This window comes from Ctenopharyngodon idella, chromosome 3 (assembly GCF_019924925.1).
Source record: "Ctenopharyngodon idella isolate HZGC_01 chromosome 3, HZGC01, whole genome shotgun sequence".
NCBI classification, from domain to species: Eukaryota; Metazoa; Chordata; class Actinopteri; order Cypriniformes; family Xenocyprididae; genus Ctenopharyngodon; species Ctenopharyngodon idella.
The window spans coordinates 12777468-12801761 of record NC_067222.1 but is presented as its reverse complement, the minus strand read 5'-3'; the positions used below and the strand labels follow the sequence as shown (position 1 = coordinate 12801761).

General features: G+C 36.8%; 2 protein-coding genes across 51 annotated transcripts in view; one reads left to right on the top strand and one right to left on the bottom strand.

Moving 5' to 3' along the window:
- The window catches only part of LOC127509830 (uncharacterized), a 502366-nt gene that overhangs the window by 401748 nt on the left and 76324 nt on the right, over window positions 1-24294 (top strand). For 39 of the 44 annotated variants that reach the window (XM_051888896.1, XM_051888897.1, XM_051888883.1 and 36 more), the window contains 3 exons: window positions 4138-4449; window positions 12700-12996; window positions 13922-14233. The exons of 2 other annotated variants lie outside the window; for them this stretch is intronic. In XM_051888896.1, the coding sequence (XP_051744856.1) occupies window positions 4138-4449; window positions 12700-12996; window positions 13922-14233 (921 nt within the window). The remainder of the gene's footprint in view (window positions 1-4137; window positions 4450-12699; window positions 12997-13921; window positions 14234-24294) is intronic. 3 more of the 44 variants (XM_051888902.1, XM_051888882.1, XM_051888905.1) reach the window with 2 other exon arrangements.
- The window catches only part of LOC127509908 (60 kDa lysophospholipase-like), a 390873-nt gene that overhangs the window by 331696 nt on the left and 34883 nt on the right, over window positions 1-24294 (bottom strand). The gene's annotated exons all lie outside the window — the stretch shown is intronic.

Genomic DNA, 24294 nt, shown 5'->3' with positions numbered 1-24294 from the left:
AAATGGCCAGTGTTGATTTTGCACATTTCTGATGATGTTTGCTGGTTCTAATTTCTGATCTCTATTTCTCTGTTTCTGTGCTGCTGCAGGACATCTAGTGAAGAAATCAGTGCTGAGGGGACGTTCTGTCACTCTGAACTCTAATGCTGTAATACAGAAGGATGATAAAATACAGTGGAAGTTTGAAGAGAAACTCATAGCTGAAATGACTGGAGAGAACCCTCAATGGTCTGATGATGAATTCAGAGACCAAATGAAGCTGAACCCTCAGACTGGATCTCTCACCATTCAACAAACCAGACCTGAACAATCTGGATTATATAAACTAGAGATCAAGACCAGTGATCATTCAACATTCAGACTCTTCAGGATTATCGTCTTTGGTGAGTAACACAAAGTCTTTCAGTGAAACAGCAGCAGTGTATATGACAGACCTTGTGTCAAAATATGATTATAAAAGTGTTCCAGTTGTGTTATATTAATGATGGAGAAACTCTGACCTGTTCACTATGGAGCTAGAATTATGATAATACTATTTGAATTTGAATTGTGTAAATTTGAATTATAGACAAGTGTAATTTAATACAATTGAATATTATGTGGCATTTTACATAGTTCTGAATTTGATTTTTTAAAACTTGAATATTAAACATTTGAAATTGAACACAACTGAAATGTTTTCATGGCAGAATTTTATAGACATGTATTTTCAAACAGCAGATTTTTCATTCTGAAATTTTAGACTGCAAATATCCAGTTTTTAAAAATACAGCTTCAAGTTTTCAAGATGAAGAAGAAATTCAGAACATCAAATTCAATATTGTAAATTCAAAGCACAGAAATTCAGATACATACAGAAAGTAGGTCAGAGGCCATCCGCAGGGAAGAGTAGAGGCTCTCAGGAAAGTCGAAAAGTACTGCATTTCGGCCAATTACAGAGCTGCAGTTTATTTTCTGAGGCGAAACATTTATGAGCTGTATTTATGTTAGGTTTGCTTTTTCAGCACTTGAAACATTTGTCTAAGTTTCTCTATTGTTTGTTTTAAAGTATATTTGGTGTGAAAGTGATTAGCAAACTACTGTGTCTACACAGGACGAGAGCGACGTGACAATAGAACCCATTGATTATAATCAGTAATATAATGTTTACACTGGATGCAGGCGGCGTGGCGCAACACCGTGTCTTTTATATATATATATATATATATATATATATATATATATATGTGTGTGTGTGTGTATATATATATATATATATATATATATATATATATATAAAATATATAAAGCTTATCGATCGTCGAGCAATGAGCGTGTCTCCTGCGAAAAATACAGAGGAAAAAAGAAGCAAATCCATTTTGTACAAATGCTTTTAATGTGATCCAAACTTTAAAAGTGCATTAAAATAGAAATGATACAAAGTCCTTGAACATGGAAAGCAATGAAATTTAGTAGTCTATAAGTAGGGCCTAAGTCAGTTTAATACAGTTTTTTCATCATATATCGGGCTCTGCGCTTTGAGAGGGGTTTGAGACGAGCAGGGCAGAGTCTTTCTCATAAATTAATGTTTTTTCCTAATATTCCAAAATTGTCACTATTTGAAAATTGTCAAAGCCGTACAATATGCTGTGATGCCGAGAAAAGCGAAACTGAATACCGGCAAGTGTGAACTGACTGACATGCTGAAAAAAAGTAAAAACAAAAAACAGATATAAGCTATATATATATATATATATATATATATATATATATATATATAAATTTCATTCCTACGACTTTTTATTTCCTTGTCCCTCGTTAAATTAAAAAGATTAGTACAACGTGCCTGTATTTCAGTAAATTAAGGGAATGAATAAATTGTGGGAAGGAATTATTAATTCGAGGCCATGATCTATCTTCCCCTGTGAAAATATAGGGGAAAAGAATCAAGAGATTGCATATCCAGATACCTCACGAAATAATGGATAGTGTCTGTGACCCATTAAAAATAAAAAAGTTTGTTTTACAGGAGTTTAGTTTTACTTGCGCAAAGCATAAGCAACAGAACATGAGGAAACATCGACACGCACAGCGCAGAATAAAATCATATCTAGCCTATAAAGACTAAATAGGCCAGATATTTCACTCAAATAATTAACAGATTAACAAAATGAAAGAAAAAAAAACTGCGACAAGTAGTAGCCTGTATAGCCTACTGAGTTTTCTATGTCATGACGCTCTCCATCACAAAGAAGTTGATGGAAAAAAAATTGAGACAGCGGAAAGCAGGCTATCCTGTCTGTTTTCTTTATTTTATAAGAACACAGTGTTCTGTTTTTATAGGCTACATAAATTAAAGTAGACCATCTGCAGTTTAAAACGATGCTTTTGTAGGCTATGAGCATTAATGATGGAATATAGTTTTCCGGGGCTAAGTAGGCTACTCCAGGGACTGGTTCAAGTGATCGCGCCAGCGCCTCGCGCGCACACACAGTTTGATAATTTATTTATACTTATTTACATGTTTGTTGACTATATTTATTAGGGCATTCCTCAAGTAGAATGGTTTTGACTGACGGCGCTCTGAAAAGTGAACAGACGCGCTGAATTAGAGACGGTAAAAGTGATTGGGGCCAACATCATTGGTCTTATAAAGTAGATGGGTCTTGCCCTACCCACATACAATGGTTCATACGCCCACGCATTATACCATTAATTTCCGCTCAATACACATTATTGTAAGCCATTTATTCATGTTCACACAGTGTGCGTCTGCACTAGTCAATAGAAAGGCAAGAACCCATTGATTATAATCAGTGATATTGTCTACGCTGAATGCGGCGCGACCCGACGCGACACGTCAAATCCCCAACAGCAGCGGTCACTACAAGCTGTTGTGAAGCGGCGCGGCACATCGCGTCCGGCATAGACACGGTGTTGCGCCACGCCGCCTGCATCCAGTGTAAACATTATATTACTGATTATAATCAATGGGTTCTATTGTCACGTCGCTCTCGTCCTGTGTAGACACAGTAGTTTGCTAATCACTTTCACACCAAATATACTTTAAAACAAACAATAGAGAAACTTAGACAAATGTTTCAAGTGCTGAAAAAGCAAACCTAACATAAATACAGCTCATAAATGTTTAAGCACAGACTCACCTCAGAAAATAAACTGCAGCTCTGTAATTGGTCGAAATGCTCTGTTCGACTTTCCTGAGAGCCTCTACTCTTCCCTGCGGATGGCCTCTGACCTACTTTCTGTACGATCTGAATTTCTGCGCTTTGAATTTACAATATTGAATTTGATGTTCTGAATTTCTTCTTCATCTTGAAAACTTGAAGCTGTATTTTTAAAAACTGGATATTTGCAGTCTAAAATTTCAGAATGAAAAATCTGCTGTTTGAAAATACATGTGTATAAAATTCTGCCATGAAAACATTTCAGTTGTGTTCAATTTCAAATGTTTAATATTCAAGTTTTAAAAAATCAAATTCAGAACTATGTAAAATGCCACATAATATTGAATTTTATTAAATTACACTATAATTCTATAATTATATAAGTCTATAATTCAAATTTACACAATTCAAATTCAAATAGTATTGTCATAATTCTAGCTCCATAGTTCATCATATCACTGCACTGCTGCCATAGCAGATATATACTGATGTAGAAATCAACACACGGTTATGTCAGGAACAAGACCTTCTAGTGGGATTAATTTACAGAGTTAAATCTTTAAAATGTGTCTGTAACTATTTTATCAAAGCCTTAAAGCTCAAAAAGGTCATGTGGTATTTTTTCATGAAGTCAACTGTAAATACAGGCAGTTGCAGATTAATTAATTTTAATTGAATAATAATTTATTTGCTTATTTTTGTCTTGTTTTGTACCTGGTTTCTGGTGTTTTAGACAGATCTGGTTCCTCAATGAAGCAGCTTCAGACAGTCTTCTTTCATATGCTGTTGTCTGTTCTGAAACTGTTCTTCACACAGACTGTGTTGCTTCTGTCTGCAGGATTGTTTGATCAACTTTATCAGTCACAATCCTCCTCATTATTCCTGATCATTATTCATGATATGTCTTTTATTTCTGCTGCTGTTGGTTTTCTGGTTCTGATTTCTCTTCTGTATTTTTCTGTTTCTTTGACAGATGAAATGAAGTCAGTGCCAGTGATGGAGGGGGCGGATGTGACTCTACATGCCAATACTGAGATACAGATAGGAGATAAGATATTCTGGATGTCTGGAGATAAAAACAGTCTTGTAGATAAAAACACAGAAGAGAAGTGTGAAGAAGAGTCTGCGTACAGTGATGATAGATTTAAACCCAATGTGGATCTGAATCCTCAGACTGGAGATCTCACCATCAAGAAAATCAGAACTATCCACAGTGGAGAATACAAACTAAAGATCATCAGAAATGGCAAAACCTCATTCAAGTTATTCAGTGTTATTTATATTGGTGAGTAAAATATTTACATTCATTGTAAATATGATTTTATTTTAGATCATCATTGTGTGCCGTACTTAAAGGATAATTCAGCCAAAAATGCCCTCATGTCATTCCAAACCCACAAGACTTTTATTTATCACAAGATTTCTGTTCATCCATTAAAAGTCAAAACATCAAAGCTCCAAAAACTCCTCATACTTCAGCAGTTTGAATTTGATCCAAATTTTAAGAAGTGATGTGATTGATTTGAATGTGGAAATTTGAAACAAAATTAAGTCTTTCTTCACAAAAGATCTTCATTGTGTGAGAGCTCTCTGATGCACATTAATGAGAGAATCTCAACACAGTGGTCAGCAGTGCAGATCCTCAGGTTGTGTCGTGAGAATGACCCTTTTATATGAACTCAGTGTTACTGGTATGACTTGTATGACTGACTTTCTTTCTATGGAGCACTAAAGTGTTTTTCCTTCCATATAATGGTGTCCAATGTTGTTTGGACCCAAACATTTTCCAAAATATCTTCTTTTGTTTCACAGAATAAAGTAATGCAGATTTGGGATGACATGAGTGAACTATCCTATGGCAAGCCAAAAGGGTCAGAATTACGCTATAGATTAATTGCTTTTACAATCAAACGCCCTCAAATACGGCATTTTAAACAGTATTTGCGCCACAAAATATGCCGTTGTGATTACAAACGCCGTAAAAAAAAAAACGCGCGAAAATCCATCAATGACGTCATATTTAACGGCGTTTTAGTGTGCATGAAAAGCGCCGCTTTTTACGCCGTCCATCTTGCCATATGATGCCGTTAAAAAAAAGCCAAAGGAGTGCCTTGATAGGATATATTTATGTACAATAGCCTATAACTTTTTGGATATTTTCATCTCTACTAACATTAAACATATTAAAGATCGCACCTCTTTATCATACTTTAATGTAATTGCTAAGATTTCATGTTCAGCAATACCTACCCCATTCTATGTGTTCAACTTATTAACCAGATACTTTTCACGCTAGTAAAAAAAACTGAACACTAGCTTTAAAGGTGCAATATATAATATTTTTGCAGTAAAATATCCAAAAACCACTAGGCCAGTGTTATATATTTTGTTCACTTGAGTACTTACAATATCCCAAATGTTTCCAACTATTTGTAAATCGTGAGAAAATTGCAATTTTAACCAAGGCTCCGGGACGTGTGAGGAGTCGCCTGTCAATTGCGTCATACCCGCGTTACCCTCGGTTTCCGGGTTTATTTTGTAGAAACCATGGAAACACCAAAGACTCTTTAATATATTACCTGTTTTAATAGACAATGGAACAACTGTTTTGATATATTTATAGACAGAAAACTAATTGTTGTTATATAGCTCAACACGTTTAGTCTTATTGTTTAAATCTAATTTTCTTGATGTTTTGCGAGTACCATGCTTTACCATGCCTCAGATAAAAACACTATTTTGTGAAGTAGCTAACATAGCATAATCAGATGCAGCTTTATTTTTAGTAACAGTAATGCAGCATTTTCTCCATCATACGTTTTAAAATGAACTTCATGTCATTTATCAACACAAGCCATCCAGCATTTAATATGATAGTCTAAAATCGATCTATCTTACTGCAGTGTGTAACAGTGTCGCACAGAGTAACGTTATAACATCATTTTCAACACACTCAAATGTATCTAATATGATAAACAGATCTGTGTTGATCAATCGCTCCAGCGGCCTCGTTCAGCTCCCACAACACTCGGTCCTGCTCTGCTTCATACTACAGTAACCTTAATAATCTCATCCATGAACATGATTTGTTCCCAAGTCCTATCCCAATTCTTTTGCACCGTCCGTTGAGGTGGAGACCACATGTCCCAAGATTCCGCGCTCAAACTTGGCGTCATCAAGCTACGCCTTTGTTCTGAGTATGCTTCTAGCGACCTCTAGCAGCCAAAATTATTAAATATTGTACTTTTAAGTAATATTTCCAAAACGAGAAATCGTCCCTAGTATAACAGAAGCGAGATAGTGTTTAAAAGTTGTGCAACATATCATGTGGTAGCAGTTGATAGCCTGTTAAAATGCCCGACTCCCAAACCGCATCAATCTGGTGTGGTCCGCTCTTAGCAAGTCTGGTTTGAAAGAGTGTATTTGCTATGTTAAAGGAATAAATAATCTTTTTTTTGCGAGCTGTTTTTTTCTAGAGTAGACGACATGCAAACTAAATGGCTGTAATTCATGAATACTATGGAATACAAATCTAAGGTCTATTTTGAAAGAAGACATTTGTCAAATTATTGCTGAAGTCAAAAATAGATATATCGATATATGAAAAAGTTATTTAAGTTTACATGTATTATGGAAATGTACAGAATTATTGTTTTTATTTATATATTTTTTTAATAAAAGAAATGTTTTAGCCCAAAAATAAATAAATAATATCAAGTCTAACCAGGTTTTATGCAAAAAATGCCTTTTCTGAGAAACTTTTCTCTTTTAAAATTATGGAAATTATTTTGTACTATCCTTCAAAATTCGGTTAACAGCTTTGTTCAGACTGAACTTCTCCCACAAACAGTGGACTTTTTTCAAGTCATTTGTTTTACTCTAAACTGGACGATCGAAAGTACAAAAATATTTTAGTCTTCATGTTACAAAAATATATTGGATATGGCGAAATGTATTAATGTTATTTAATGAATACAATGTAATATGAATAAAACATGAATTTAAGTTAAAAAAAAAAAAAGCAAAGGTAGCATTTGTTTAAATATTATTTAAATGATTATGGAAAGAAAACAGCATGAGTAAGATAGGATCATAAGATGCGCAATATGTCGGGAGACATGGGTCAGACATGATTTTGACCATTAAGTTTTGTTTTGTAGAAAGCCTTTCTTTAAAATTAATTTCATTTTGTATAAATTGTATCTTAATTTTAATCCACGTTTCATCAACCAATATAAATAAGAAGCAAATATAGCAGACAAAATAAGCCTAATCATGACATGGAGGCGCCGGCGCGATCACCTTTGTTGCACATGAAAAGGAGCGTGTCTCATAAATGAACCGAAACTCAGGAACTGTGTGAGTGAGTCCAAGAAGAATCGCACAGGTTTTAGCCAGATTGCAAACACGACTTGCTGGCCCTCCAAAACAATCCTCCTCATTGCAGACAAAAATGTTCAGAAGGCTTTGTGCTGCAAGAGATATTGCTGCACATCTCCATTCTCAGACTATAAAACAAACATGTATTTTATCTCGAAAATCTTTCCAGCATTATAATGTTGATTTGTTTAAGGTTTTAACAAATGTATGTTCAAAATGCATCCAGGGGTGCGTTTCTCAAAAGCATCGTAAATAGCATATTTGCTGTCATTTTAGCAATTGTAGCACCAATTAGAAACCATGGTCTCCACGATCAACTCCCGATGCTTTTGAGAAACGCAGCCCAGAACAGTAACTGTTCTTGATACTTATTTTGTACGCCTGGATGAGGTCATCCTCTTCACCCAGCAACTGACCAAGTGACAGATGACACCGTCTCCCCAGCTAACAAATTTAGGTTGCCAGAAGGTTCCCTGCACGTTAATTTTTGGTTCCCAGAATGTTAGTTTTTGGTTCCCAAAACGTTCTTTTTTAAAATTGTGTTTTTGGTTAGCCAGTAAAGTTTTCTTAATGGAAATATGTAGTGTTAGTTGTTTTTTTTTTGTTTGTTTTTTTATATGTTTATCATATAAAAAATAATTACTACGACGTTTATTTTCTAATATTGACAATGTAACTGAAACACCAAATTCAACAATATTTTAATAGATACAACAAAACAAGGTGGATATCGTAAAAAACTAGCTCGCAAAAAAAAGATTAGGGTGTTTTTTTTTTTAACAGCAAATACACTCTTTCAAACCCTGCTAAGAGCGGACCACGAACCAGTGATGCGGAACAAGCAGGCTATCAACTACCACATGATATGTTGCACAACGTTCAGTTTTTTTACTAGCGTGAAAAGTATCTGATAAGTTGAATACATAGAATGGGTAGCCTATTGCTGAACATGAAATCTTAGCAATTACATTAAGATAAAGAGGTGCAATCTTTAATATGTTGTTAGATGAAAATATCCACAAAGTTATAGGCTATTGTACATAAATATATCCTATCAATTCATAGGCACTCTTGGCTAAAATGATCCATGCTGAATTGGTTAGGTCTGACTCAGTTTACCATTGATTGCGTGAAAACCATTCAAACCTACTGGCTGTGGAAATCATGGGCGTGACTCATTATACTATAAGCAAAACGCCGTAAAAGACGCGAGTCTGTGCAACCAAAACTGCGTTTTTTACGGCGTCATATGGCAAGATGGACGGCGTAAAAGCGGCGCTTTTCATGCACACTAAAACGCCGTTAAATACGGCGTCATTGACGGATTTTCGCACGTTTTTTACGGAGTTTGTAATCACAACGGCATATTTTGCGGCGCAAATACTATTTAAAATGCCGTATTTGATGGTGTTTGACTGTAAAAGCGATTAATCTATAGCGTAATTCTGACCCTTTTGGCTTGCGATACTATCCATTTAAGCACATATCACAACATGGTGCTGTGAGACACACTAATCCATTACATCCATTTCTAATCCATCCATTTAAGTAGGGATGCACCGATACCGATACTAGTATCGGTAGTATAGTACTAGTATCTGTATCGGGCCGATACCAAGCTCATGCAGCCTACTTGTACTCGTACTCGTAAAAATACCCCCGATACCAAACACCGATACCTCACGTGGCGTAACTGACAGAATTGCCCGTACACCGGCGGCAGCAGCAGAAACACACACTTTGCGAACTACATGCTTTCAATCACAATTCGTTATCAATTAGTGAAGGTGGGATAGGTGGATCGCGCTGAATGACACAGACCAGAAGCGCGTTCTCTCTCTCTTGCTTGCACGTGAATCGAGTTCTCTCGACAGCGCGTGATCAGTTCTTCTCCTTGCGCCTGAATGGTCAAATGCACACATAGTTGTCAAAATGTCCATTGTGTGGAGTATCTCACGTAAATACAGTCGGTTATGGCTTAAGTGGACATAAACATTTGGGTGAAAACAGTATATGTGTCAGTATCAACGGATTCGATCTTAAAGGGACTGTAGCCTATTTGTCATTAATGTTAATAAAACAACAAAAGATGTTAAATAAATGTATACATGGTAAATAAACCTACTGTATCTGAAAAACAAGTTTATTTAATTTGTATCTTTATAGTATTTGTTGTATTGTTTGTAATTTGTTTGTAAATTTCTTTTTTATATAACAACAATTATATATATTGGTAATTATGCCCTTTGAAGATTATTGGACACTGTGAAATTTTTGTTTTTAAGTTTGTGACAAGCACATAAAAATTATTACTTTTTTCGTTAGAGTAATAGAAGCTGTCCTACATTCATTAGTCTCACTGTGTTGTGCTTGGAAAACTGCAACATCACCAAAAAAAAAAAAAAAAAAAGAGAGAGAGAGAGAGAGAAATTACTAAATGTATTGGTATCGGCGAATACTAGAAAAAAAAGTATCGGTACTCGTACTCGGTCCATAAAAAATGGTATCAGTGCATCCCTATGTTACGAACCCCACTTTCAAAGTGCTCGTTAGGGAAGGGGGCAAGTAACATAAAAAGGACACGCGAGACAAAAAAACAATTTAACTGTTTATTAATGCCGCAGCACTCACGTGTCACTGGCAACTATTTAGATAGAGAAGAATCAGCTCACTGACACAAATACCATTAATCAAAATAAAACAAACAAACATACAGATCAACAAGACAAAGAGAAGTACAACAAAACAAAAATACACAGCTTAACAGCGACGGCGGGCCATCAGGACGCACACGGAGCTCGTTTGAACACAGCCGGTCGTCAGCGTCAGCTTAGACAGCACGAGCCCTCCCTCAAGTGTGCGCCACGCTCACGTAGAGCTAAAGACAGTGGCAGTGGCGGCCTGGCGACTGGAGTTCTGATGGAAACAGCACAAGATCGACACACTCAACAGCACGCACCCACGTCTACACTCTCCCGTCTTATATCCAACCCAGAACGTCGTGAATGAATAGGCTGCAGGTGTACAGGGGCTGAGCTTACCCTCGGGAGAAGAGAATGGACCAAATTAAAAATATATACGCCACACTAAATAATAATGATAATAATAATAATGATAATAATAAATAATGAATACAAAAGGCTTGGGCCGTAACACTTCCCCCCCCTAAAAACAGAAACAGATTTCTCATTTTCCCTAATCTCCTTTTGGAGAAACAAGGGGGAGAAAAAACTGGTTCTGAATGCAAAAGATAAGTTTAACCCCGTGACAACGCGTCGGCTACCACATTCTCAGATCCCCTCTTATGTCGGATCTCCAGGTTATACGGTTGCATCATTAGTGCCCATCTCATCAAGCGCTGATTGTGATTATACATCTTGCTGAGAAAGACTAACGGATTCTGGTCCTTATAAACCACAACTGGAAACATACTGGCCCCAACGTAAACATAAAAATGTTGCAGTGCCAGTAAGAGTGCTAAAGTCTCCTTCTCAATTGTTGAGTAGTTAAGCTGATGAGTTAAGCTGGATACTGGATGAGCTATTCCGTCAGCACCCTCTTGTAACAGAACAGCTCCCGCTCTGGAGCCGAGAGAACAGGAGCACTGCAAAGAAGAGATTTTGCAGACAAAAATGCCTGTTGACAGTCATTAGTCCAACTAAAATCAACTTTAGGACTACACAATCGAGTTAATGGAGCAACAACACTCAAAAAGTCCAGAAACACCGGTAGTATCCTACCATTCCAAGGACTCTACGCAGCTCTCGCCTCGTAGTAGGTACCGGGTACTCAAGAACAGCAGCCACTTTTCCATCTAATGGCCGAACCTCCCTGTTTCCTACCTGCTTTCCTAGGTATGTGACAGAAGCTTTAGCGAATTCACACTTTTTAAGATTTAACGTGAGAGACGCAGCAGATAAACGATGAAATACATCGTGCAAAATCAACAAGTGTTCAGCCCATGTGGACGAATAGTTGACTACGTCATCCAGGTAGACGTTACAGTTAGGAACTTCGCCCAAAACCATGGACATCAAACGCTGAAACGTCGCCGGTGCGTTTCGCAGGCCAAACGCCAAAAAAAGGAAAAGAATCTGGGGTAACGAACGCAGAGATCTCAGAAGCACGTTCGGTTAGTGGCACCTGCCAATAACCTTTTAATAGATCTAATTTTGTAATATATTTCGCTACCCCAAGATTATCAATACAGTCGTCGATACGCGGCAACGGAAAAGCATCAGGTACAGTGACGAAATTAACCTTTCTGAAGTCAGTGCAAAAACGGAAGGACCCATCAGATTTTGGCACCAAGATGCATGGCGAGCTCCAAGGGCTGGTACTCGAAACAGCAAAGCCATTTTGCAAAAGATACATTACCTCGCGTTTCATTTCTTCCCGTTTACTTACCGGACAACGATATGCATGTTGCTTAATGGGTAATGCATTACCGACATTTATATCATGCGCAATGACATTAGTACCCGGAGGGACATCATTAAACAAGTTTGGAAAACTATCCAACAGTTTCTTTATGTCCTGCTGCTGTTCACTGGACAAATAAGACAGTTGAGACTGAAGAGTTGACAAAACTTCTGAGTTTTTCAAACTACCACCCCTTATGACCTCCATGGATACCTCTAATCCATCATCCACATCATCTGTAGGCAGAGTACGAGTAAGCAACGAAATGCGCTCCCTTGACTCGGTCACTGGCTCAAGTAAGGAAACATCAGCAGTCTCATTGAAAACATCGGCGGTCTCGTCCTTAACATCAGCACGGCACAAATATGGCTTTAACATATTAACATGACATAGGTGAGTTTTTTGCCTCCGTTCAGGAGTATGGATTACATAATCCATCTCACTTACCTTGCTTTTTAATAACGTAAGGACCTGAGAACCGCGCCGCAAAAGCAGACCCAGGAATAGGAATTAATACTAGAACTTTCTCTCCTGGTATTATTGTTTGTTTGACGTGAATTCAGACTTTTTTTTCACACATTTTTCCTCTATTTGCTTCTTTTACCTTATTTTATAAACTGAGTAAATGAAACATTTGAGATATAGAACAATTGATCAGTAATGCTTTGTTGTCAGATGTTGTTTTCTGGTTCTAATTTCTGATCTATATTTGTCTGTTTCTGTGTTGCTGCAGCACATCAAGGAAATAAATCAGTGGAGAAGGGAGATTCTGTCACTCTGTATGATACTGATTCTGATATACAGAATGATGTTAAAATACAGTGGAAGTTTGAAGAGAAACTCATAGCTGAAATGACTGGAGAGAACCCTCAATGGTCTGATGATGAATTCAGAGACCAAATGAAGCTGAACCCTCAGACTGGATCTCTCACCATTCAACAAACCAGACCTGAACACTCTGGATTATATAAACTAGAAATCATCACCAGTGATTATTCAACATTCAGACTCTTCAGGCTTATCGTCGGTGGTGAGTAACACAAAGTCTTTCAGTGAAACAGCAGCAGTGTATATGACAGACCTTGTGTCAAAATATGATTATAAAAGTGTTCCAGTTGTGTTATATTAATGATGGAGAAACTCTGACCTGTTCATCATATCACTGCACTGCTGCCATAGCAGATATATACTGATGTAGAAATCAACACACTGTTATGTCAGGAACAAGACCTTCTAGTGGGATTAATGTACAGAGTTAAATCATTAAAATATGTCTCTAACTGTTTTATCAAAGCTTTAAGACTCAAAAAGGTCATGTGGTATTTTTTCATGAAGTCAACTGTAAATACAGGCAGTTGCAGATTAATTCATTTTAATTGAATAATAATTAGTTGCTTATTTTTGTCTTGTTTTGTCAGTCCTGGTTTCTGGTGTTTTAGACAGATCTGGTTCCTCAATGAAGCAGCTTCAGACAGTCTTCTTTCATATGCTGTTGTCTGTTCTGAAACTGTTCTTCACACAGACTGTGTTGCTTCTGTCTGCAGGATTGTTTGATCAACTTTATCAGTCACAATCCTCCTCATTATTCCTGATCATTATTGAACTGCAGTACAGTCATTATCTGATCACAAATCAAACATTCAGAACCGTTTCTTCACACAAACTCAATTCAACACACTCATATTTCATGTCATTTGAGTGGATTTTTACTCTTAGAAACACAGACTGGAGTTCAACACAGTTTCATCAGTGAAACACACATGAGGTGTAGAGATTTATGCTTACATTCAGATTTCTAGAGAAGTTGAACTCTCTTCAACTTAAAATAGAGTAAATTATATGTTTGTGATACAGTATGTCAGGTGTGATATGTCAGTGTTTCTTCTGTTTATTTCTGCTGCTGTTGGTTTTCTGGTTCTGATTTCTGTTTTCATTTTTCTCTGTTTCTTTGACAGATGAAGTGAAGTCAGTGTCTGTGATGATGGGGGAGGATGTGACTCTACGTGTCAATACTGAAATACAGACAGGAGATAAGATATTCTGGATGTTTGATTATGAAAACCGTCTTGTAGCTAAAAACACAGAAGAGAAGTGTGAAGAAGAGTCTGAGTACAGTGATGATAGATTTAAAGACAAAGTGGATCTGAATGATCAGACTGGAGATCTCACCATCAAGACAATCAGAACTGACCACACTGGAAAATACAAACTAAAGATCATCAGAAATGGCAAATCCTCATTCAAGATATTCAATGTTACTGTTTCTGGTGAGTGAAATATTTACTTTCATTGTAATTAGGATTTTATTTTAGATCAGTATTGTGTCGTTCATAAAGGATAATTCAGCCAAAAATGTCCTCATGTTGTCCCGAACCCACAAGACATTTATTGAATTAGATCCAAATTTTAAGAAGTGATGTGATTGATTTGAATGTGGAAATTTGAAACAAAAGTTAAATCTTTCTTCACAGAAGATCTTCATTGTGTGAGAGATCTCTGATGCACATTTATGAGAGAATCTCAACACAGTGGTCAGCAGTGCAGATCCTCAGGTTGTGTCGTGAGAATGACCCTTTTATATGAACTCAGTGTTACTGGTGTGACTGACTTTCTTTCTATGGAGCACTAAAGTGTTTTTCCTTCCGTAATGGTGTCCAATGTTGTTTGGACCCAAACATTTTTCAGAATATCTTCTTTTGTTTCACAGAAGAAAGTCATACAGGTTTGGAATGACATGAATGAACTATCCATTTAAGCACAAATATCAACATGGTGCTGAGAGACACACTAATCCATTACATCCATTTCTAATCCATCCATTTAAGAGTTCAGAGGTCGTATTCACAAAACATCTTAAGGCTAAAAGTAGGTCCTAACTTGCCTATTTAGGAGAAACTCTTAAAAATAATGGGCACGTCAGTCCTAAATTTAGGACTCCAAATTTTTTGCTCTAAGAGTATTTCACAAAGTATTTTAGCACTAAAACTAGCTCCTAAATCTGTATAACATTAGGAGTAGTCAAGAGGACTCCTGAGTCACTAAGACCAAATCACAATCAATCCTAAAATGGCTGTTGTCGGATGTTCTCCTCAGCAATCCGCCCAAAGACACTGAACACCATTGAGTCAATAGTGATAAAGTCTTGAGCTGAGCCTTTTCTTCATAAATGTGATCAATATTATGATTTATAGGTTTTAATCTACGATGACAACATAAAGATTCATTCATGTACAGATAAAATGTATTGAATGATGGAGAATGAAACATTGTGTTCAATCACACGTCAGCTGTGTATATATTATATGCCTCCTCTCGAGTAGTGTTGTTTTTGGCGGCCTGTTTTAATTTTAGTTTTAGTCTAGGCTTTGTGTCAAGCTGTCATTTTAGTTTTTATTAGTTTTAGTCACGTTCATACTCTTTTTAGTCTAGTCAAGTTTCAGTCGACTAAAAGTCTGAGCATTTTAGTCTTATTTTAGTCAGAATTATCCATCACTGTTTATTCTAGTTTTAGTCAACGAAAATTGTATTTTAGTCTCTTTTTAGTAATGCAATTCTGTTTAACCCAGTCAATATAGTATAAGTACCTAGTAGTATAGACAAAACCAACATTTTCTTTTAGCCAAACCCATTTCAAACAAGGTTATCTTATTATATTGTTAGCTTATAGATAATACCTTATAATGCCTTGATAAGTCTCTTAACCCTTTCAGACCTGAAGGCTTTTTAGAGTTTTTTTTCTGAGCGACAAACACAAAAGTAAAGACTCATAACTCCAAAACTGTAGCAAGGAGAGTCAAAAGGTAGGTATCATTTGATAGAACACTTTTTAATTTTTTAGATAATTACATTACATTTGGACATTTTCATGTTGAAAAACTGCTGACAAAAGACAAAATATATATATTTTTTTTTAATAATTTTTTTTTAACTCGGGAAGGCAATAAGATCAGAGAAAAATATTTTTGGTGATGCTCTCCTACATGTGAGCTGCATCTGGTTCAAATTTTGTGGTGATAAATTGTTATTCATTTTTTTGCCGCCACGGGCGGTAAACTCCGGTTTAGAGGCACTTCTCAGCACTCGTTAGGAATTTTTCAAAACGGTTAGATGCATTAAAAAGCTGAGTTTCTAAGCTTTAAGATGATACCTATTTTGTGTTATTCCACGTTGGAAAACGAACATGGATGGGTCCGAGAACATTGGATACACACTGCATCCCAGAAAGATGAGAGACATGTTTTTAGCCAAGTGTAAATCATTCCATGAGTAATATCTTGTGATCAACGCAATATATTATGTTGATTTTGGATTCAGTTTAATCGTAAGAATCTGCTTTAAATAATGATGTGCATTTTCTATGATCTGTGCATTTTTCACGAAGTTATGAGCACCTGAAATCTACATGTTTCTCTGCGTCAGAGAAAGTAACGTCACCTGCGTCTGCGCAGTGCGACCTGATGCAACCCCTGAAGTGAGACACAGGAAACAGAAATACTGCAAAATAATAATAATAACGCGACTAAACGAGACGAAATAAAGTTATAACATCTCGTCTCGTCTTGTTTTGGTCAACGAAAATGAAGAGACATTTTAGCATCGTTTTTATTTTGTAAACCACATTTGGTCTCGTTTTTATTCCTCAACAATATTGCATTATTTAATTATAGTCATCGTCACATGACCAGCATTTACGTTGCGTCTCGTCTCGTTTTCGTCACGTGATAAAGGTTCGTTGACAACAATATTTAGTCATAATTTTTGTTGACAAAAGCAACACTACTCTCGAGTCGATTAGACAGACCGTTTGAACGTGCTCCTCCTGAACTTCGTTTATAAAACATCATTTGTCGCTTGAATTCTTTAATTGCATCTCTGGAGATTCAGACATGTGAGAGGCGGACAATTAGCTGAACACATACTAGTTTATTTAGTGACACTTGGCCTACATTTTAAAATCTTTATTTGAATATGGCAACATTTTATTTTAAATCTTTATTTGAATATGGTAACATGTTACCTCGTTCTACAATATTTCTCTGATTAAATCACTGACAGAGACTGTTTCCCATTAGCCAATCATAGGAAGCGTGATGACATCATCCATAGAAAGGAGGTCAATCCTGCCCTTTCTCTTCTTAAAGCTGAAGTCCGTAACTTTTTTTGGTTAAAAATTATCCAAAATCAATTTTTGAGCAAGTACATAACCAGCCAGTGTTCAAAACTATCTCATTATCTTAGCTCGATTCACAACGGTGAGCTCGTAAAATCCAGCGGTGGATTTCCGCGGGAAATTCGAGCACGTCTGAAAACAGAAAGGAAGGAGTCCCGTCAAAGTCCCTTTAAGACTTATTATTACTTGTTATTCTATAATCTTTGGTCTCGTCCAGGCTGGTCGGTTTTATCATGTGAGGATGCTGCTGGTAGCGGATCATTTATAGCCTGTTCTCACAGCAGCTGAAATAATTAAACTTATCATTTTGATGGTGGATTATAATCCAGAAAGGTCCAAATGACAATCATCAGTGACAACTGGAGATTCACCCGTAGTCAAAAAGCAAAAGACTTTGGACTGCAGAGTGGCTACAGAAATTGAAATCTACAGGTAACGTTAATACACACTAAATACACACAGTCACGCAATGCTGATGTTAATATTAACAATTTGAGAACAAAGTATAACAGTAATAATAATTTGCACGGTTTGGCGTGAGCTAAGCGATCGTTAGATTTAATCATCATTGGCAGCGCAATCTATTGTAGGCCTAATGCTTTTTTCCTCAGTTGGTCAGAACAAAAGTGGCAGACGTTACTTGTTCAGATGACATTTTCCAGTGAAAATTCTTATATTGGTCACACTTTCAAGATGTAGAATCTGTGATTCTGAAGTACAGTATCCACACCGATCCGGTGACTGACAGCAAACATTAGATTCATCCGCGCTGATGAGCTGTGCCGATGCAGATTCCTATTCCGCATATGACTGCAATTGCAGGTTTCAAACAGAGATGGCGACAAAAAGGAAAAACGGCGGACTGCAGCTTTAATGCTGCGTTCACACTGAACGCGAATCGCGCATCAAATTCGCATCAGACGCGTCTAGTTGGACGCTTGAACATTTTGAGTTTACTCGCTTCATTCGCGCGTGAAATTGACTTCACAGCAGACGCGAATTCGCGTCATGAGAGGGGCTCTCCCGCTCCTTTATGTGTCCCAGACTCTTCCACTTCTTTCTGCACACTTTTTCTGAATAAACACAACTCGTCCGCGGGAAAATAGTTCTAAATTACAGTGAATAAGATCAATTTGCCAGCTTTAGCTAGCTTGTAGACTCTCTCTCTCTCTCTCTCTATATATATATATATGTATATATATCTCAAATTGAGTAAAGACTGTTTTTTTATAACTTACCAGACTGTCCGGCCTCCTCACTCACTTTCTTTCAAGCAAGATCCTCTTTTTTCCTGTTTCTATAAAAGTATGAAGATGTACTGCGACGATGATTTTGTTCGCCATTGTTGTTTCGGATTTCTGCCTCAGCTCGCTATGTCACGTCACTACTAGAGCAAGCTCCTGATTGGTTAACGTGGCGCGAGTTTTCGCCAAAGTCCAGATTTTTCAACTCGGGTGTCTAGAGCGTCAGACGCTCGATTTGCGCATCAGACACGTGACCGCTCAATTCGCACCGCGCCATTCGCGCGTCAACGGCCGATTCGCGCCGCGCTAGACGCTTGATTCGCGCCACAGGACGTCTAGACGCGCGTTTACATTGACTTAACATGTAAATCAGATGCCCCAGATGCGTTCGGTGTGAACGCAGCATAAGACTCTCTATTCCTTAGTAACGTTGGTCTCAGCAGCTTTGTGAATAGGTTTAAGAGGAAGCTCTTTACTAAGACTTTTACTGTTATTCAGGAGATAAAATGTTAAGATAAAATGTTAAGATAAAATGTTTTGTGAATACGACCCCTGATCACCAGATCTGCAGAGCGATTTTCACTGCAATTTTTTTTTTAATTAGTACATTTCCATGGCAAAAACTGTCAGTAGCTCAGTTATAACTTCCTTATACTTAGCCTGTCTGTCCTAGTCTACACTACACTGCATTATCAAATCACTAATGCGATACCTTGATTGTGTTGCATTCATGTCACCTCCTGCCACAATACAATGAAATCGAGCCACGCAACGCAATAAAGCCACAACACAATGAAAATGCTCCCAGCCACTAGGGGGCTTTCAGAGCTCGGTAAAGTTAGTTGTCCTTGCCACTGTTCTACAGAGTCAGCAGTTTTACAAAGATATCATAGGGCTGTGAATCTTTGAGTATACATATGCATTCATAGGGTTATTGAAAAGCTTCTCTCAATGCGTCTAAGTCAGGATGAGAATTATACAGTGACCTTCAGGCGGTTAGAGAGTGGGGGCAAAAAACAAAACAAAAAAAAACCTTTTGTCCATTTTTAAAAATTTAGTTAAATGAAATGAAAATTCTGTCATTTATTACTCAATTTCCACAAATGCCAATTTTTATAGGCTATTAAAATAAAGTTTTGTAGCATCATTAAGAACTAACATTAAAGGGTTAGTTCACCCAAAAATGAAAATAATGTAATTTATTACTCACCCTCATGTCGTTCCATACCCGTAAGACCTTCATTAATCTTCGGAACACAAATTGAGATATTTTTGTTGAAATCCGATGGCTCCGTGAGGCCTGCATAGCCAGCAATGACATTTCCTCTCTCAAGATCCATTAATGTACTAAAAACATATTTAAATCAGTTCATGTGAGTACAGTGGTTCAATATTAATATTATAAAGCGACGAGAAGCAAAGCTGATTCGATACGCTGATTCATAATAATAAATAAGTCGTTTTTTGTTTTTTTTTTGGCGCACCAAAAATATTCTCGTGGCTTTATAATATTAATATTGAACCACTGTACTCAAATGAACTGATTTAAATATGTTTTTAGAACATTAATGGATCTTGAGAGAGGAAATGTCATTGCTGGCTATGGAGGCCTCACTGAGCCATCGGATTTCAACAAAAATATCTTAATTTGTGTTCTGAAGATGAACGAAGGTCTTACGGGTGTAGAACAACATGAGCGTGAGTAATAAATGACATTATTTTCATTTTTGGGTGAACTAACCCTTTAATGTTAGTTCATGTTAGTTCTTAATGATGCTACATAACTTTATTTTAATAGCCTATAAAAATTGGCATTTGTGGAAATTTACATAAGCCAACATTTTAAAGGGCTTTAAAAGTGTTATTAGGCCTAGTTCATGTTAACTGCAGTGGAGGATAGTGTTAATGGCTACACAACCTTAATAAAGTGTTCCAGGTACATTAAACATACTACTGTAACGCTTATGTGGAGAGACTACCCTAGAATATCATGCGCTTTCCCAACTAATCCTAAACTAACTTTTCTTCAAGGAATAGTAAGAAAAGCCGTCTTTGTCCTCTTTATACGGAACATTTTCCTTATGATGATTCTGAAAGGAAACGCGCTGGGTGCCTACTGTCGCTATAGTAACGAACGCAACTTTAACGCGCATCTGATTGATAAACCGCGCGCTCTTATTTCAGTGTTGTTAATGTTGTAGTTACTTCAGCCGTTTCCTTCGTGCATTCAATTTAACGACATTAGGTTAATAATTTCATTTATCATTCATTGGAACTGTGCGTATGCATTTAGACACTTACATTATGTGTTTGGTCCGTCCATGCATTAAATGCACGCTCTTGAATAAGGTGGGTTTTAACGTTCCTTCAACTGCTCATGTAATGTCAATGGTATGACCCATTTCCGTAAGACCTGAGTAGTTTATCTTATAGAAAATAACAGTGACGTTTCCACGCAATAAAAGCGTTGACCACGCAATGATTGGCAGCTTTATCAATGGCTTGTGCAGTGTGACTCAGGACTATTGCTATTATAATAGAGACTGTCATCTGCTCATGTGAACAACAGTGGCCGTCCTGAGGAGAGCTCAAACGTGGGCTACGGACTGAGCGCGAGCGCAATCCAGTGAGAGGCGCTAAAGAGTGCAGCGCATGTCTGTGAAGGAGAGCTGTGAGGGCGAATTACGGCGCACAATGTCAATTCGCGCGTGTAGTAATTTAATGTTTATATATTTTAATGCACTGAATCGCTATAGAATCACGATTAATCTGATTCTTAACATTTTGCATCGATTATTGACCGTAATTAACGATTCACGATTCAAAAAACATGTTTCAAGATCGATGCATATGCATTGTCAGGATTTGTAATTGATACATCGAGAAAACGAGTGAATCGTTACAAGATATCAATACCACGATTAGTTTTAACAGTATGTAACCACTGTATATCCACATGAAATATTAATTCAAAACCATCTATGTACATTATAGCTGCATATTTATACCTGTGAATGAACTGACGCACTACCATGGCTCAGGGGAATGACTGCCAATTCCACCAAGTGATTAAAAACATATAATTTGTATTCAGTAAAATCACTTTTAACATTTAGAAATGGACATGATCCAAAGCTTGTAGTCAGGGTTCCTGTGGATCCTTAAAAAGTCTTCAATTAGATTTTTAAAACTTTAAGGTAATAAAAAGTCTTAAAGCCTTATTTTTACTTAAATTTTAGATGACACTTTGACTAAGACATATCTAAATCATTTACCAAATTAAAACTATCTAATTAACATACATATTAGGAGTGTCCCCGACTACGGATTTACATAGTCGAATCAGATTCGAATCAGATTGCCTATATTCGACTGATAGTCGAATCATATATGTTGGAGGTGGGGGGCGGCTTTTATTTTCTTTCACACACAGCACAGACTTTCAATAACACAACTTTCTAATAAAGCGACCAAACTGCCTGTCAAGTGATAGACGAAACTGACAATGGTTTTATCTTTTTTAAACAAATGAAAGGCAATGTGGATAAACATTGACAGCCACGATGTACAGACCACCACTCAAAGATATAGAAGAAAATGAATAAAAACATTTTGGATCAATAAAACTTATATATATATATATAAATAACTGCAGAAAGGCCACACTGCAGATAGATATGCATTTGATAAGTCGGCAAATCAAATTAAATCGGCTAAATTGCCTGTGCGAGCAAGCTTTAACTGTTCTACAGCGCAACATTGATGCACCGAAAAAACAAAAATTAAAATTAATGTAATAAAAATTTAATAATTGTTTAATCAAACATTAATTTACAGAATTGAATTAGAACAGAATATACCGTTCTAATAAATAAAAATTAAAAAGCCTAAATAAAAGCATGAAATAGTCATTATCAAGTCACAACTGCAAAATGCCTGAAGTGCAGGGGAACATATATTTAAATAGTTAAATTAGATAACCCAGAGTGATCAATAAATAAATAAAAATTAAAGAAATTATTAAAATAACAAAAGTAACTTTGTCTTTTTTAACTGCAGAGACAATAAACGCTAAACTGGAGTGGCAGTCTTCTTAGCTAAACATTCACAGCATCCAAAAATCAAATTAGAACCGGCTGAAATGTTTTGAAATCACTTGTACCCTACCTGATCGAAAAAATCCAGTCTTTCACGTGATCTGCCTGTGTGCCTGTGTGTACATTAGTCAGCTCGTTAGCGTTGGCCGGCAGAAGCGCGCCGCAGTGTTTGTCGTTGTTGAGCGTAGGACATGAGCTGTTGGCACAACTTGCATCATACGTTCTTTGGATCATCTTTTACCATTTCAAAGTGCATCCAATTCTACACTTTTGATTTTCTTATCCCAGACACTGTTAAAGATTTAATCCCTGCTGCCAAGATGCTCCTCTGTCGGTCACGGATCATGAAAGTGAAACTTAAAGGGTTAGTTCACCCAAAAATGAAAATAATGTCATTTATTACTCACCCTCATGTCGTTCCACACCCGTAACACCTTTGTTAATCTTTGGAACACAAATTAAGATATTTTTGTTGAAATCGGATGGCTCAGTGAGGCCTACATAGGGAGCAATGACATTTCCTCTCTCAAGATCCATTAATGTTCTAAAAACATATTTAAATCAGTTCATGTGAGTACAGTGGTTCAATATTAATATTATAAAGCAATGAGAATATTTTTGGTGTGGCAAAAAAAACAAAATAATGACTTATTTGAAACTTCGGAGCGTTATGAATCAGCGTGTCGAATCATGATTTGGATCGCTTGTCAAACCGCCAAAACTGCTGAAATCACGTGACTTTGGCGCTCCGAACTGCGGACTTATTTTAGTACATTAATGGATCTTGAGAGAGGAAATGTCATTGCTGGCTATGTAGGCCTCACTGAGCCATCGGATTTCAACAAAAATATCTTAATTTGTGTTCCGAAGATTAACGAAGGTCTTACGGGTGTGGAACGACATGAGCGTGAGTAATTAATGACATTATTTTCATTTTTGGGTGAACTAACCCTTTAAATCTGTCACGGGGTGGTTGGATTTATTCACGCACATTAAAAATATTTATTAAAAGCTTCTTTCTTTTCACATTTTTATGTACAGCATTATCAATATTGGCTGTATATTAACCTATTGGGAGAGAACCGGTATGTCTATATAAAATCCCCCATATCTCGTCTCATAACACCTCTGTGGAGATTCGACTGTGAGATTGGTAGTCAAATCAGGCTCCTCCTGTCGAAGCATCGAATCGTCGACTATTCAGGGTCACCCCTAAAACATATTATAGTAATAATAATAATAATAATAATAATAATAATTATATTTTTTTTTCTTTGTGGATTTGCTTGTTCATGTGACAATTCATGGGTCTCGCAGCATTTACTGTATAACATGGGTTACTGTCTCCTGCATGCAAAAGGAAGAGAGCAGAGGAAAATGGGTAAATGTCAGTTCAGTAACCGTTGTAAGTTCATTCTTTATGTGTGTAGGGTTGTGTGATAGTATTGTCTATGATGATATCCTAATTATTGTTTAACGATGTGTGAGCTGACATTTAGTTTGTCACTCACGCTTTCACTGTGATGTATGCAGTTATATGACCTCAAAACTCAAGATACATGGGCATTTTTGACCTGATGAGTTTTTGTCGTTTTCCCCAAATCAGAACGATTGCAAATGTTGTTCATGTAACTGTTGTATAAAATATCACAAGTTAACAGTGACCCTGTTGAAAAAACAGCATATGCTGGTAAGGTAGGTTTTGAAGCTGGGATGCTGGTTTGAGCTGGTTTATACTGGTTTATGCTGGTCACGTGCTGGTCCTGGCTTAAATTTGCCAGTCAAGCAGCACATCAGCCTTGATGACAGTACACATT